The sequence below is a fragment of the Parambassis ranga genome, chromosome 14 (genome assembly GCF_900634625.1).
Source record: "Parambassis ranga chromosome 14, fParRan2.1, whole genome shotgun sequence".
In the NCBI taxonomy this organism is placed as follows: Eukaryota; Metazoa; Chordata; class Actinopteri; family Ambassidae; genus Parambassis; species Parambassis ranga.
The window spans coordinates 11,716,560-11,733,065 of NC_041034.1; the positions used below are offsets into that span (position 1 = coordinate 11,716,560).

The 16,506-nt window shown below is 39.6% G+C and overlaps 2 protein-coding genes across 6 annotated transcripts in view; one reads left to right on the plus strand and one right to left on the minus strand.

Moving 5' to 3' along the window:
• Window positions 1-3,413: 3,413 nt before the first annotated feature.
• Window positions 3,414-7,982, plus strand: slc22a6l (solute carrier family 22 member 6, like). Its single transcript, XM_028421340.1, has 11 exons — window positions 3,414-3,870; window positions 3,987-4,495; window positions 4,571-4,674; window positions 4,773-4,927; window positions 5,022-5,190; window positions 5,274-5,397; window positions 5,482-5,597; window positions 5,709-5,923; window positions 6,025-6,133; window positions 7,072-7,275; window positions 7,502-7,982. Exons 2-11 carry the CDS (start codon window positions 4,091-4,093, stop codon window positions 7,587-7,589), a joined length of 1,689 nt encoding a protein of 562 aa, XP_028277141.1. The 5' UTR covers window positions 3,414-3,870; window positions 3,987-4,090; the 3' UTR covers window positions 7,590-7,982.
• A 1,872-nt stretch (window positions 7,983-9,854) lies between these two features.
• nrg2a (neuregulin 2a) overlaps window positions 9,855-16,506 on the minus strand; it is a 62,525-nt gene continuing 55,873 nt past the window's right edge. For all 5 annotated transcript variants that reach the window (XM_028422538.1, XM_028422540.1, XM_028422539.1 and 2 more), the window contains 3 exons: window positions 16,357-16,484; window positions 15,792-16,013; window positions 9,855-12,904 (listed from right to left, as the gene is read on the minus strand). In XM_028422538.1, coding sequence (XP_028278339.1) covers window positions 12,250-12,904; window positions 15,792-16,013; window positions 16,357-16,484 — 1,005 coding nt within the window. In that variant the 3' untranslated portion in view covers window positions 9,855-12,249. The remainder of the gene's footprint in view (window positions 12,905-15,791; window positions 16,014-16,356; window positions 16,485-16,506) is intronic.

Here is a 16,506-nt window from a genome sequence, read left to right on the forward strand (position 1 = left end):
AACCATTCTTTAGTTATGCGACTGAAGCCCTAGGCTGCTGGGAGACCTCCCATGATGCACAGAGCACCTCTCCTCTCCTTGTTTCTCCCCCTAGTTTGTGCCACTTCCTCCCTGTCCTCTTTCTCACTGTACTGCATTTCCAGGAGCTGCATGTTTGGGATTTATGTTAAATAGCCTCACCATTTCATTCTTTGTTGTATGCTGCTCAGAGGAAAGTTGTTCTTTTTCTCTCTAATATATTATCTTAATATTTTAGAGTTAGAATATTTTAGTTAGATAGATTGCTAAATCAAAGCACCTAAGATAACATTTTTGTTTCTTTTTTTATGTTAGCGCCGCCCTATTTATCACCAGATGCAGTTAAATAAACCATGGAAAAGAAAGTTCTTTTTGTCACCTGCTGGAGGAGCTGCTGCTACCAAATGCAGATAGCAGGAAGGAGAAAAGCTGACAGAATCATGTGAGACATGTTCTGTCACACCTTCCATACATGTGCAGTAGGTTGCAGAAAGATGGACTGTGTTAACAAATCTGTCTTTTTAATATTCCCACTTTTTCCAACACGTACTTTTGTTTTTTTTTCTCTCTATGACTGATGTACCTTTACAATTAAAAGAAAAACAACAAGGTACAGACATGGGTTGCTATTTTTCTTATCTGACATTCTTTTACATGCAAACTCACAAAAATCTAAGGACAGGATTGTACTTCTGTGCAGACCAAAGAGACATGTTCTTCCTATGTACATATACTTGGATAACAGTGATAATTGTTTTAGAGTAGACAGACTAGAGATTCATTTAAAATCCCCTATATGACATACAGATGGGTCTTGAACACATATGTATGTAAAGTCTATTTTGTGCAGTGAGGTGTTTTTACACCTCTGATTCTGATTCTGATTTTTATTGAATTGATTCTGATTTATTGATTCTGATTCTGATTTTTATTGAATTTATGGGCAATTTGGTGTATAAATAAATGCATTTTTATCCATTAAAAGTGTTCAAAAGGTGAAAGGGTCAGTTGTACTTGTGAGGAAAATAAATAGAAAATAAAACAGAATTATTAGAGCATTCATCATTATGACATGTTGTCATGATGTGAGTGGATGCTTTTCCTTTCTTGCTCTCATGGGCCAAAGTCTCAGTGTCAACACAACACGTGTCACTGTGGTAAAAAGATGGCTTAAATGTACTGAAATTAAAAAAATAAAAAAGATAACCTTTGGATAAATAATAAAACAGTTCTTGGGACTGTACTCAGACTTTTGGACCGGACAAAACCTTTCTATATTTCTCCCGTGACAGAAGTTCAAAGTATTATGTGCCTTCTTGGGTTTGTTAGACAACTATTGACAGACCAAAGGGGAAAAAGGTGAGTGGATGCATGTGTCACTGTTGACAACATGATACCACTGAGGCTTTACTAGTGTAATAAATTGTAAGATAAACCTTTTTGTCCCCATAGTCTGTGTTTAACAAGTTTAAAGTTCAAACGCACATTGAGCATTAGATTCAGATAACCAAGGATCTAAAAGAAATGTAAATGGCACATTCTGACTATCAATTCCTGATTAGCCTGTAAGTGAATTATAAGAAAAATCACTTGGAGTATTTGGTTCCATGAGAGCCATTTTTTTTAGCTTTAGTTGCTGGCAAACCTATGTGTCACTAATACAATAATTAAAACTGTGTTTTAACCTTACTGCAATCCAAGCTGTAGCTCCAAAATGACAAGGACTGAGAGCTCAGGGATACAAAAGCCATGTGACCAATCACACCTTTATCATACTCACAACAAACTCTCAAGACAACAATGGAACACTGCAAGTGGCACAAATTATATGAATTTCTAAGAATCCTAAAAGTAAAAACACCCACTCAAATTCAAACAAAGCCAAATCTTTTCAACCACACCTCATGGGAAAAAAGGGGCCAACAGTGGTAGCACAAATGAATAAAAGAAGGCACAAATAGTGATAATTGCTGTTCCATTATCTACGTTTGAACGTGGAACATTGGGGGAAAAAAACAACTGAGAAACACTGAACTATGATTTTGAATGATACACAGCAACTGTTCATGTATTCCTGTCCTAAAATAGAGTTGAAAATGCCAGCTTGGTTATGCATAACAGTAACATATGACCATTTAATAAAATCAATTTTCTGTTTGCTTTGCTTTCCTCTAATGGCTGCTCATTCAGTAACCACTGATGTATACTAGCACAGTTTGACATCAGCTTCTCCCTCAAGTTTGCCAAGTAGTGCACATTTTTGTGTTCAAACCAATACCACACAAAGCTCTGAATAGGTGACACAAAGTAATCCCATTGCTTTTCTGGTTGACTTTACATGCCAAAGCAGATTTCTTAATGCTCACACTAACATACAAAGCAGCACATGAATAAGCACCTGGCTACCTTTCGGATCGCATTACATGATTTATTTTGTGTGTCTACATCTTCAGTTAGTCATTTAATCCCAGAGTGTAAAAATCAAATCAATTCCTCCTTTCTGTGATGATGTATTTGTAAAACATAAAAGCTAATTTCAAAATGTGGCTGTTTCCATATAACCTCTGTCACACACCTTCTAGTGGAATCCATGATAGACATTCTTTTACAACTTGTTACTTTTTCTTCATATTTTGTCAAAAACCTCTGTTTTTTCAATGATTTAACTACAACACAGCCCTAGCGGAGGAAAAATCTCAGCCTGAACAGTCTCACAGCTGAAAAAATGGAGAGTTTATTGTTTTGCTTTGGTGCACCTGCAACTTCATTCAGCCTGACATCTCATGCTGATTTCTTACACAAGTGCACACATTCCTCATAACTAATCACCAGGACACGAAGCAGGCAGAAAGTCTCAGATTGTAGCAACAAAACACACAAAGCACAACAGATATACAAATGACCATATACCAACAATACAAAACAGCAGAGAAATATGTTTTTGTTAACGTTTTTATAATTAGTTCGGTCCGATAACTTTTAACAAAGCATGACTGCCTGAGGATGTACAACTGTGGCTGATTGAATTGTCATCACATCACATAGTAACTTATTGACTGTTGTATAACTGTAAAGAGATGTTAAGAGATAACAGGGGGGGAGGTCATGGTGTTAAAGTGCATTTGAATTGTTTAATGTGTCAGTGTTTTTTTGCAGTTTATGTTAAACCCTCACTTATTGTTGTTCTTATTGGCTGAAGGCCAATTTTTGTATATTTTTAATCCAGTGTACTTATTAATTATTATTACAAACAATTATGTCTAAATCAAAAAAAAGGAAAACTATGACCAAAATGCTGAAAAGGAAACAAAAGAAAGAAAAAACCTTATAAAACCACAATGTACTTGGTTGACCTCACACATCACAGACAAACACACTCATGCACATGCACTGTCCTTCATATTAAGTAACCTCTAACAGGGCAGGGAGTGTGTCTTAGTGCAAAGAGGGAAAAAAGCTGAGCCTCAGTTAAGTGCCCACTCCTGACGCTGAACCTGCTCACTTTCAGTGAAACCCTTCAACCAGACATTGTTTCTGCACAGCAAGGACTCAGCTTTCTACCTCAGTGTTCACAGAAGGAGCTGCTAATTCCTCGAGAGGTTGCACTGCAGTTCAAATAATCCAAAGTTCAGAAAAGCTGTTGGAATTTGAGAGCCGATTACTCACTTTAACACGCTGTTGAAACAAGACGACTTCTACCACATTTTTTTTTTTAGATTTTTTAAAGGACTCTCTGGATTGTATTTCAGTTGATGTCATCATTGTTTATTTTAATGAAGCTACTACACTTTATGAAGAAACACTGCACGTTTGTATTCATTTTATGTAATGAGAAAAGACTAAAAAAAGAAGGTAAGTCTTACTAATTTTCTATAATTTTACAGTTTTAAGACACACACACAAACATTATTTTTATTGTAAATAAATTTCTAGTGTTCACTGACTTCATGTTTACAATCTTTTCCCAGGTGCTGGAACAATTTTTTGCACAACTAGGAATTCTAAAGCTTTGACCCAACAAGGGAATCTAGTACCATTAATGTAAAATCACTTTGTGTTGTTATAAACAACTATGGCTTTTGGTGACCTCCTAGAACAGGTGGGCAGCACAGGACGCTTCCAGATCCTGCATGTCACCCTCCTTTGCATACCTGTACTGATGATGGCCAGTCACAACCTGCTGCAGAACTTTGTGGCCGCGGTGCCTCCTCACTACTGCAATGTTCACTCAAATCTTTCTCAGTCCCAGCTGAGCCCTGAGGATACGCTGCGCATCACAGTTCCATTGGACCCTAAAGGGAAACCACACAGGTGCCAGCGTTACGTTGCTCCACAGTGGCACCTCCTGGCTAAGAATGGTACATTCAGCTCAGGGGAGCAAGGAGACACTGAGGATGAGCTGGATGTTGATCTGCAGGAATGCACAGATGGATGGTCCTATAACATGACTGAGATGACCTCCACAATCATATCTGAAGTAAGACAACATGACAGCTGCTTAAATGTTTATCTTTAGATGTATCTTAACATGTGTTTTTATTTATTTTGTTAGTGGCATTTGGTGTGTGACATGCGCTCTTTGAAGCAAATGGGACAAACTATCTACATGGGAGGTGTGCTTGTGGGAGCTCTTGTTTTCGGAGGCCTTTCAGACAAGTACTGTCTCTATTTGTTATCCTTCGTTATCCATCTACTACTGTTCAAAACCATTCAAAACAATAAATAAAGCTTCATCATGTCATTCATTCCCTAAGATATGGCCGACGTATCCTACTCCTCCTTTCTAACTTGTTGATGGCAGTGTCAGGAACATGTGCTGCTTTCTCGTCCTCCTTCCCCCTGTTCTGCCTGTTCCGCTTTGGTTGTGGCATGGCTCTGTCCGGCCTAGGACTCAACACATTCTCCCTCAGTAAGCTATTCATATGAATAATGTATCAGTGTAATTTGTAAAAGGACTGCACCGGGACAGTAACTATATAAAAATGTGTAATTTTAATTCAAAGTTGTGGAGTGGATCCCGACTCGTGTGCGAACAGTAGTGGGGACAATAACAGGCTACTGTTACACAGTGGGACAATTGCTCCTCGCTGTTATAGCCTACTACATCCGGGATTGGAGGTGGTTAACCCTGGCTGTGTCTTTGCCCTTCTATGTCTTCTTCCTATACTCATGGTAAGATGCCAAGAACTGAGCCAACTAAAATCATTGATCAAAGCTAAAAACATACAGTGATCAATAAATATTATTTCTTATAGGTGGTTCCATGAATCTTCAAGATGGCTAGCAATAAATAATAAGTCTGAACAAGCTGTCAAGGCACTTAAAAGTGTGGCAAAATTTAATGGACGTCACGAAGAGGGAGAAAAAATTGACATCAAAGTGAGGAACTGTTGTGTGTTGTTGCACTGTGTGTCTACATTGTGTGAATGTGATAAATTAAGAATGCCATCTCTTTTTGTGTAGATGCTACAGGAGTCCATGAAGAAAGAAATGTCCAGTTCACAGGGCTCCTACTCTGTACTGGACCTGTTCCGCACACCCAGAATGAGGACTATGACAATCTGCGTCAGCGCTGTCTGGTGCATGTCCTGCCGTTATTGTAAAAAAAAAAAAAAAAAAAAAAAAAAAAAAACTAAAAAACTCAAAGACTCAGTGGCAATGATGCTGTGCGTTTTCTTTTTGTACTTTAGGTTATCAACAAGCTTTGCCTACTATGGTCTCTCTATGGACCTGCAGAAGTTTGGGGTGGACATCTACCTGATACAAGTGATCTTTGGAGCGGTCGACATCCCTGCAAAAGTTGTAATAACTGTGTCTATGAGTTTTGTTGGACGCCGGCCATCACAGTGTGGTGCTCTCATCATAGCCGGTGTCACTATACTGATTAACCTGCTGGTGCCATATGGTACGTTACAACACATGATGAGTCGTTCACCTCTCCACTCCGACAATATTGTACTGCAGAAAACAAGTGTGTAATATGAGGGATGCTCCATTTTTGCACAGATAAACAGACGGTACGCACCTGTCTGGCTGTTGTGGGTAAAGGTTGTCTTGCAGCGTCCTTCAACTGCTGTTACCTTTACTGTGGAGAACTGTACCCAACCATCATCCGGTGAGTCTTATCTGGCAACAGATATGCAAACAAAATGTGATTGACCTTTTAGAGAAAATTTAGTTCAGTGTTAAATTTAGTTTTCTAAGGCAAAGCAAGGCAAGCTTTATTTATACAGCATCATCCATACACAAGGCAATTCAGAGTGCTTTACATAAGATGAAATCACAGAATAAAAACATTTTAAAACACTAAAGGAAATTTGTGCTTATAAATAAGCCAAATGGGAGTAGATCTACCAAAATAAAAGTCCACTGCAGCCTGCAGCTAGGGGCACATTGTGTGCTGTGCATTCTCTTACCCTGCAGTTTGTTTTACAGCATGTTTATGACAGGCAAGCAAATAAAAGGTCAGAGAGCAGAAGTGCAGATAAAGACAAACAGTGTCACTATGACCAGAGGTCTTGAGGGCTGAACACTGAGGGATTATGTGAACTCAGTGACTGGTTTATTTTTGTAAAATGATGCTAGCTGTTTCTTTAAAAAATCATCTCTGCCAAGCATAGATTCAGTATAACACCTAAGAAAAACCAGTAGGTCACAAGCCTGAACTCTTCAGCTGTGGTAACCTGTATTGCGTTTATCTGGAAAGTCCTTTATGTCATGTTACACTGTTCCTACTAAGTCTGACCATCCGCTCATGTTTACAAAAGCCAGAAGTTCTTCATCATATCAGTGCCTGGAAGCTCCATATATTGCACCACACACAGTGTGTTTTTGAGTAGTGACGCTGACAAGCAAACAAACAAACACAATTCAAGCTCAAACCCCAAACACACCAAACACAATACGCATTTTTTAAAGAGGAGATCACAGCAACTGCCTTTTAATAACAGTTTAAACATATCCTAATACTTTATCAGCAGCAACACAATCCTTGATTTAATTAAAGTGTAAATGTGGCCACTGTATTTAATTGTTTTTCTTTTTGCCCTTCAGTCAGAATGGTATGGGATGGGCCTCCATGATGGCTCGTGTAGGAGCTATGGTGGCCCCCATGGTGCTCCTCACAGGGGACTACATACCTTGGCTACCAGGTTTAATCTATGGAGGAGCTCCAATCCTCAGCGGGGTGGCAGCAATATTTCTCCCAGAAACGCTTGGCTCACCCCTTCCTGACACAATACAGGATGTGGAAGAGAGGTAAGATCCAGCTCCAGCACACAGCATGTGTTCCATTTCTTTTTTATCTGCATGTCCTAAAAGCAAAACAATAATTTTAGTACGTGTCCACAAAGGGATTAGAGGTGTGACAAACACAGCAATAAAAGTGGTGTATTCAACAAAAATCACATACAGGTTGAGGAGGAAAGAGAGAGAGAGAGAAAAAGATTTATTTATTTTTTTGCTTTTCCTGTTTTGGACACAGGGGATCTGGGATAAGCTCCAAAAAGTCACAAAAGGAAGCAATAATCTTGCAAGACACCCAGACCAATCTCCTAAAGCAGGCTGCCTGAGGGCATCTGAATTGTACTGCTGATGTTTGTGCTGACATCTTAATGAAAGTAGAGCTTTTTTTTCTTCCCTCAGGCCTGTTCATTTGATTTCCATTAAGAGTTTATCTTGTCTTATGACTGCTGGACAAATGGAGTTGCAAAGTTATTTTCTGACAGGTCAATACAATGAAAATAATACAATCAGAGCATTGTTTATATGAGATAGCTTTATGGACTGTAGTCCTACTTTGTACCAACAATGTTTAATATTTTAAATATTTGTATAGATATGAGCAACAGGTCAAAGCCCATACTTTCACTGGTGTTTTTATAAATTCTTTCTACTTTATATGGCACCCTGTATTTGTAAACAATAAATGTATTTTCATTAAAATCAACACATATTCCTTTTTATGTCTTGTGTTTCTTTTCTTACACTCTTTTCATCCCAATAGTTTCACTAGTTTCATATTAATGCACTCTCCTACAATAACAAGGAATCTAAATGCATAGAAAACAGTGTCACCAAATGGGAAACACTGAGAAAAACAACACTTCAGAGTCAATAAGTAAGCCTACCCAATGATACATTATGAAAACAGCACATACAAAGCACATAAAGAGGACTAAGTTTGAATTGTTAACTTGTTTACATGTCATGTTTCTCAGAGATAAGTCACTATGTAAAGATTAAACATTTGAGTCTTGTGCAGCTAATGTCTGCAAGACCTTTAATGGACAATCACTTCTGTATTTTATATGCACTGCTATGAGGTCTTTGTTTTTTTTTCTCTACTTATGGTCTAAAAATGTCACATACAAAGTAAGAGTCAAATAAATGTGGTGCAATGAAAGAACAGAAATTAAATTTATAATTGAATTACATCAATTGTGTTGTGACACCACCTAGTGGTGTAAATATGCTACTGTTTAAAAACTGACCATATTGTCAGTGAAGTGTCTGTACATGATTCAAAGGTAACAAACAAACAAACTAATAAATGATACATGGGGACATGAGTTTGTAGACATAAATCTTTGAATAGTTTACAATCAGATGGAGCAGTGGTGTAAGTCAGATTAATGTATTTAAGTACAACTACGTCTGAGTAATTTGTATTTAATGCTAATTAATGCTGCTTGTTAAAGTCTCACTTGTAAAACAATTAGGGTTTTGTTTTTTTACAGAATGTGAAGAGACAAACAGCTAGGACACAAAACGTTAGCATCTTGCGTTTTAGACTTGTACTTAAATTAGCATGCTAATAAGCTAGCCACAAACTTTTCCATTCCACAATTCTAGATAATTATGTGTTGGACATTTGAGCCGATGTAGCCTCTAGGTGTGGCGGCAGTCCACCATGAGAAGAAGTAGTGGCGGAGCAAAACTTGTGTATAAGTAGAAAACAACCAACCTGTACCATGACCTCCCGGATTAGCTGCATGTCTTGAGCTTGTGGCTACAGCAGGCCTGCAATCCTCGGCGCCGCGTGATGCTGCTAGCCGAAGGCTTCAATGCGGAAGTCCGGCAACAAACAAAGCAAAGGTAAGAAAGTACCTCTTGTTCTATACTTTTGCTCAAAAAACAATCAACCACACACATGAACTACATCCAAATCCAGCAGACTACATGGAGACAGCAGGCAGGAAATAAGCTTTGTGGGTCTGTAAGAGCAATGGTGGGGTATTACTAATGGACTTCATGGGCCTACATTAATGCTCCTTCTAAGGCGTGTATATAATTCCACGATTGTTTATTGAAGACAGTTTTACAAAGCATTTTAAGATCATTCTACAAACAGTCAAAATTTAAAATCAATTGAGATTTTATTTGAGGAAAGGACTTTTTTTTCTCCTTAAAATATATCTAATATAGTCCAGCTTCCAGGTTTTATACGTGTGTTTCTGGCACTTATAATATGAACACTATTGAGGAGAAACAGTTTACTTATAATTTATAAACCCACAATCACCATATTAAACTTTATGTGTGCACTCCTGGGACACACTGTGCATCACACCAGGCGAGTTCAACCTGAAGCCAAGATGCAGTGCAGAGCTTTCTACAGAAATAACTACAACGTAAAATGATATGAATAAAGATTTATTTTCTCATATGAACAGGTGGATTCATTTTTCATTTTATTTTACAATCTATGACAATCTCGCATTTTTTTCTTTTTTTTCTAGCATATTTCAGGAATGACATGGGGGAAAGGTTCTTTTTTATTGCTGAATGTTAAATGAAATACACTTTCACTGACTGGAAAAGAATTGTCTGCTGCTTTTTTCTTTTTTTTTTAAACCATGCACCCATCTAACCTTGACCACAAGGACATGCAGAGGAGAGGTGTTCAAACATTTCAAGCGAGGGTGGGGTCAGGTGGGGAGTAGAGAGTTGGGAGGTAGGAGGAGGTAAAAAATTAAACAGAGGAGACTGACAGGACATTCCTGCTAGCATCTCAGCTGGGTGAGAGGATCAGAAGAAGTGATGGGAGTATCACATTTAAACTAGAGGTGCAGTGTCTTCTTTTGCATTTTTCAAACATACAAAATTAGACCCAGAGGTGAGAAACTCAATGAAATATCTGCAAGGTGTGACTAAGGTGTGACCAGAGACCATTCTCTATATCAATATCACTGTGCATTTACCATTTAAGTCAGAATCTTAAAAAAAAAAATCAATAATCACCTGATAATTTAGCATTCCATAGTTGTTGTTTTTTTTTTAGCGTGGAGTAGAAACATACCAACAGTGATTGAAACATCAACTGTCCTTTCTCACCTAGTTACCTTGAATTGGTGTGACACTTCTTTTTAGTTTCTTTTTTTCCTTTAGTGGAGGACAAAGGGCTCAAAAGATTTTTGTTTACTTTTTAAAATTATTTAATCATTTACAGACTAAATTTGAAATGACTAGACCTGCCAACAAGACAAAGAAGTACACTGTACTATTGGAGGAGACACTAGCTGGATGCTATTGGACATTACTTTTTGTGTGCATGTAGAGTGGAGCGGTCTAAATCAAGTGATAAAATAATTCATGGACACAGTCATTCAATGGACGAGAGCAAGTGAACGATAAAAAGGCTGACAGCTTGGTAAATGGCTGCATGATGGCTGTAAAAAATAACTTGGATAAATATGCATTTTTTATCATGTTATTTCATTCTACACTATATGCATCACATAGTTTTCCCACACACAACACACTTACAGTCACCTCTTAGAAAATGATCTAATCAAACAGCAAAATAGAAAGTTTGCATATTTTTGCATTGTATGATCCTCCAAAGTTTCACAGCTATTTCGTTAATATTGACTAGTATGTTCTGTACTCTTCTCCAGTGAGCTGCTTCCACCGGGCGTTCCTTTTTCTCTGTATGGGAGTGTTTATGGATCTGGTAGACTGTATGTTTACATTTAAGGTCCTCAACATCTGAGAACCTTAGTCTTAGGTAGGCCTTAAGTTGAGGAAGAGGGTGAACAGGGTTTAAGGTAGTGGTGGTGGTGGTGGTGGTGGTAGGGCATGTGGAAATCCTGAGACACTGTGCGGCCTTTAACACGAGCCACAAAAACAGAATGGACACAGAAGGATGGTGAGGCGTGGGAGTGGGGGCAGGTCTGAGTGAAAACAGATGCAATCTTTTTTTGTTTTGCCACCGCCTCTGATGGCAGGGGTCACGCTATGCCAAGCGGCTCAGTGTTTGTTGGCCTTATACCAGGCTAACATGAGGAAAACCTGCCGGGACATAAAAAAAGGACAGAACTGGGGCAGACTGGACAGCTGTAAACACATCAAGCAATGACCTGCTTAACATACAACCCTTCAGCAGCCTTACCTGTCCACCTACACTGGGGGTCACTGTTCTGTTAAACAGCTATTCTGTGAACCTCTGAGGCGCTATGTGGGCTCTCCTGAGACACCAGTAGACCCGCACATTTGATGTTACTACAACAAACAATGAAATTCATCTAACAATCACAAATGCATGCAAGCAAACTAACATGCGCACACGCATACACACAGGCATTTACGCACACACACACACACACCCTCACACAATCTCTCACTCTCTGTCTCTCTGGCTCTTTTTCTCTTGGTAGACATTAGTCAGCGGGTAAAAAGAATCTACATTGTATTTATCAGGCATTCTATTAGATCCCAAATAATAAATCCTACAGGCGAATCATAGTAATGTAAACATACACTTTATGTTGAAGTGGTTTATATTGCATGATATGGAAGGGATTATGCTCCAGTGGGGCTAGACTTCTCAAAGAATGCAGTTTTGGAAAAAAAAAGTGAAACAGGAAACCAGAGAGGAAAAAGAAAACATAAATGTGTATAAAAAATGAGGCGTCCATATAAGAAAGGCTACAAAAACCTCCACTGGCCCTCTGGCATCGGCATACAGCAAAAGGCACCACAATATTACTCTATTTTTTTTTTTACGTTGTGAAAAAACTGGCACATCTTTTTATGCTGTAAATCAAAATGTACATATAAATAGAGTTTTCCCTATAAAAAAGTCTTTGCTGTTAACTAGTAGACAACTTTTGCTAAAATGAAAATAAATATTTCATTTGTTTAGAATATCTGTCAGTTATATAAAATAAAAATATTTCTTATAGATGCATGTCTATACTATATTGATTTTTGTTGGTTCATTATCACTCTTTAATGGGGTGTATTGTCCGGTTTGGAGCGGGAGTGTGTAAGTCTTGTATGCATGTTGCCATGCCCACTGTGCCGCCCTGATGAGTGAGAAGTCCGACTGTCCACCGGCCTGTAGATGGTGGAGGGCTCGGCATTCATGTTCTGCATACTGAGGAAGGGTGTGCTCTCACCGTCCTCCTCTGACTCACTATCTGTTAGGCAGCTTCGAGATCCATAGTCCCGAGATGCTTCGTATCCACGTGGGGCCACATGGCCATTCAGTCTGGATCTCCGCCAGCGCCGGCTACCAGTTCCACTGGAGCCACTTCTCTTTGGTTGCTCCCGAGAGGAGAGATACTCCTGGGTGGTCTCATAGTCTTCATCCTCAGCCAGCCTGTAGGGGCTAGAGGGCAGACTGCCTCTGCTGTCATTTAGATAGGTGCGGCGCTGCTGCCGGTAGGGCTCCTGGCACTGGGCGTCATGTAGGGGCACCTGGTAGCGGCGCAGCAGAGGCTGGTCATCCTCCAGAGGGTAGGGGTTGTGGACAGCAGGAGGGAGCGACATGGCATGGCTGGCATTGGGCGATGTTATCTGGAAGGTAGGCACCTGCGGGGGCAATGAGTAATGGAAATCCACTGGGGAGAGGCGGGCTGGTGTTGTCAGGGCTGACACGTATCTGTGGTAAATACAGAGGGAGGGGGGGGGGTTATAGTTAATTAGAGAAGAATAAAGAATGGGCTGAGTGGAAGCAGCTGGAATGTTGGAAGGCTTTGTTAACTGAACATTGTGCCATAGGTGTAACAGTGTTCAGGAACTTACTTAAATTCACACTGTTATTACCCTTCTTTAACAGACCGCTTCACCCAAATTACATGGAAAGGATGTGACTTCTAGCAATCCAGAATGGAATATACCAAAGTTGTATTGAATATTTGGTAGCCTGTTACTGCTCTGCCTGGTTTTCTTTCTGTGTAAATGAGTCTATCTAAGGGGAAATTTTTACATGTCCACCACAGATCTGTTCTGGGTCCTCTTTGTCTTCTTCTTCTTCATAATATTGCTTGACTGTATGAATTTCAGATGTGGTATTACTGTTCTGATCACAATGTAAGGAACAATTCTTTCATAATCACTTCTTTATCTGGGCTTCTGAGGCAGTTTGAACTAGCCTGGGGTCCTTGGCCAGGAGTTAATTGGAAGCAACAATATATGGGCTTAACTCACTTCCTTAGCACCCCTAGGCTGTAGATCAACCTGTCTGACAAGATCACCCAGTAAACGCCGGGGCCTACTTCATAACAAGACCCAGCTATTTACTAAAGCATGATTTACCAATGTATTAATCTTTCATTTGTAGTAGATTTGTTTTGTTGTTTGGGATCTTCTATAATTTACCCTTTAATTTATCATACATCACCTGTTGTTACAGTGTTGAGGAACTTTTGTTCAAACATGTCTGGGCCATGGGTGAAGGTCGAATTCGATGTTGTGGAAGACCCAAGCCCCTGTCCTACCAATACAAAGTGAGAACTAAAACAGCTAAAATTTGGATTGTCAGAATACCCGAAACATTCATGTTAATACATTTAAAAGGCCGCTTAGAACCAAATGACCCGCAGTGAGTGTCTGTTTATCGTCTTTAAGAAAATAGGAAACAGGCTGTGTGAGAACAGATATTCCCACAACAGTGCTGATTCAGCTGATGCTGAAGCTGTCACCATGATGGAAGAGGTACTTGTTACCTGAAATGACTCTGAGGGGATGGTGGTTAAGCAATCTGGCTTTGCATAACAACTCAGCAGCCATTGCCCTATTCATGCACACATGCTTGCCATATGCTGGTACTGCTGATATCTTAGGACCTCCGGCACATTTAAAGGTACAATACATCTTGGTTTCGGCATTTTGCATTAGGACCCTTCTTGCAATATTACTTTTTAACTTAGCCTCAGTTATATAATACTGGACAGCACCTCTGCATCTTTCAGCAATTACACACCATGCATCACTGCCCAGACCTTTAGTTTCAGAGCTGTTATGTATTAAATTGTTGTTGCTAAGTATGTCTTCAGAAAGTCTATATTACTTCTGACTATATCATAACAATTGTTCATAGTAGGTTCTTCAGTTAAACGCAGACAGCAGTTTACCTTGCGAGGCTGCTGCTGAGCACACAACAATCCATCTTCAAGGCTTCCACCTCTTACTAAACAGTTCAGACCATTGAACATCTTGTGATTAACTAGCCTTTTCACCTTGCTTTGTTTCCATGTCTGCTATTTTCTCCATTCTGAGGATTATATGCACAGCCTTTTAATGTTATTCTGATAGACAATATTCTTTATTAAAAAAAACCCCTGAACACACTGCACAAAAAGTCTAAAGAATGCTTCTGAAGCACAACTAATTCTGTCATATCCCACATCAAATTAGTAAAAAGCCCTAATCATAATATATTTAATAGTTTATTCTGTTACAGTATGTTAGGGCAAGATGGTCACATGTAAGGCAACATTTATGTTTGTACAAAGTTTCAATCTTCAATCACCAAACTAAACCATAATTGGCTTCCTTTAAAAGAAAAATGTGGTTTGTAAAAAATACCTGACCGACTGTTTTTATGGGAGTTGTGTTAATGCAGCAGAGACCAATCATGCTCTCAAATCACAATATTTCCTCACAGCTCAATGCTAGACTGTAGACTTGTTGAGCGATGGCTCCTCGGAGCTGTATTGGAATTCAAAACACCAGCAGTGAGAAGGGAGGACATTTTGGGATTTGGGGGTTCACTACTGGGCCCTATAACAAAATCAAGGAGTCCATCTTAAGCTCAAATTCAGGTCATGAGTAACATTGAGCCCTACTGAATTACACTTGGAGAATATATAGCATGTGGAAGACCTGAAAGCATATTATTAAGAGTGAATTTACTGCATTTAGAGCTGTCATGTTCTACTGCAGGTCAATATAAAGGAACAGTCCAACATTTTGTGAAATATAGATGTTTGGTGTCTTGCCAGGAGTCGCATGAGAAGATTGATATCCCTGTGCCTCCAGTAGAGACATATATACTGGATAAATATAGACTGTAGAGGAGCTGATGAAAGGTACACTTCCTCACTTATGACAGACTCCTCCTTTCTACTCTTTGAGCAAAGAGAGGTTAAAACCTATCATAGACCTATTTCTGAGGCAAGTGTTGAAATTTATGTCTTCTTATGTGACTGCAGGCAAGATGGCAAACAAGTGTATTTCACAAAATATCACACCATAACTGAAATAGAATTAAAGGGAACACTAGCCAATTGGAATTACGTACTGGCCAGGGAATGATGTTATAATAGCTGTAAGCAGAGTTCCCATTGAAATAAGCACTGTTTCTCACTCTTGCCTACCTTAGCGTATTTCATCATCATGCCTGCTGTGTGTCAGTTTCCACTGAGTCTCTCAGAGTGCCCTGACTGGCCTCTCGAGGCTGAGAGAGAACCAGCAGAGAGAGGAAACTTCTCAAAATGTTCATGACAAACCCAGTGCCATATCAGCCACACAGGCCTGTTTCCCACCTGTCGCTATGAGGAGAGTCTCCCAGCGAGTCGAAGGAGTCCCCGTACTGCAGCCCCGGCCGGTGGGGGTCAGAGTAACCACAGTGAGCGGCGCGCCTTGCTCGTGCCTCCATGCACGCAGGACTGCTGCATTTACTGGTCCCCACGGATGATGACATCATTCCCGGCGAGTCAGAAAGGATGCTGTCAGAATGTTCCAGGCTCCATGTCCGTTCCTCATGTCTGACAAATGAGAAATGTGTTAACACGTGTGTCGATATGTCTGTGAACACTATCACTCATCCAGGTGGCGTTATGTCCAAGAGTTCCAGTTTAAATCAAGGCAACTGGACTGGCTTCCCAACTACAACTGATTTCAGCTTTAACATCTCAAATCATTTGTAAACTGAAAATAATTCTTGTGCGTTCCAAATATCAAACCTGAAATCAGGCAAGAAAGAGCTGCATTGTTTGATCTGATGGGGCTTTGGTAAGCATTAGTGACCTTTAAATGCACCTTAACTGGCCTAGAAAAACCAAATTATTTCATATACATATGATGATGGAAAATATGGTGCGTGCTTACCTGTGAGTTGATGAATGGGCTCGTGTGGAAGAGTTGTGAGATCTGGAAGAGGCATGACTGGGAGGGAACGATCCCTCTGTTGCAGGCCGTATGACTCGCTCAGTTGCAGGGACATTCTTTGATATGTACTGTTGAGGGGAAAAAAATATG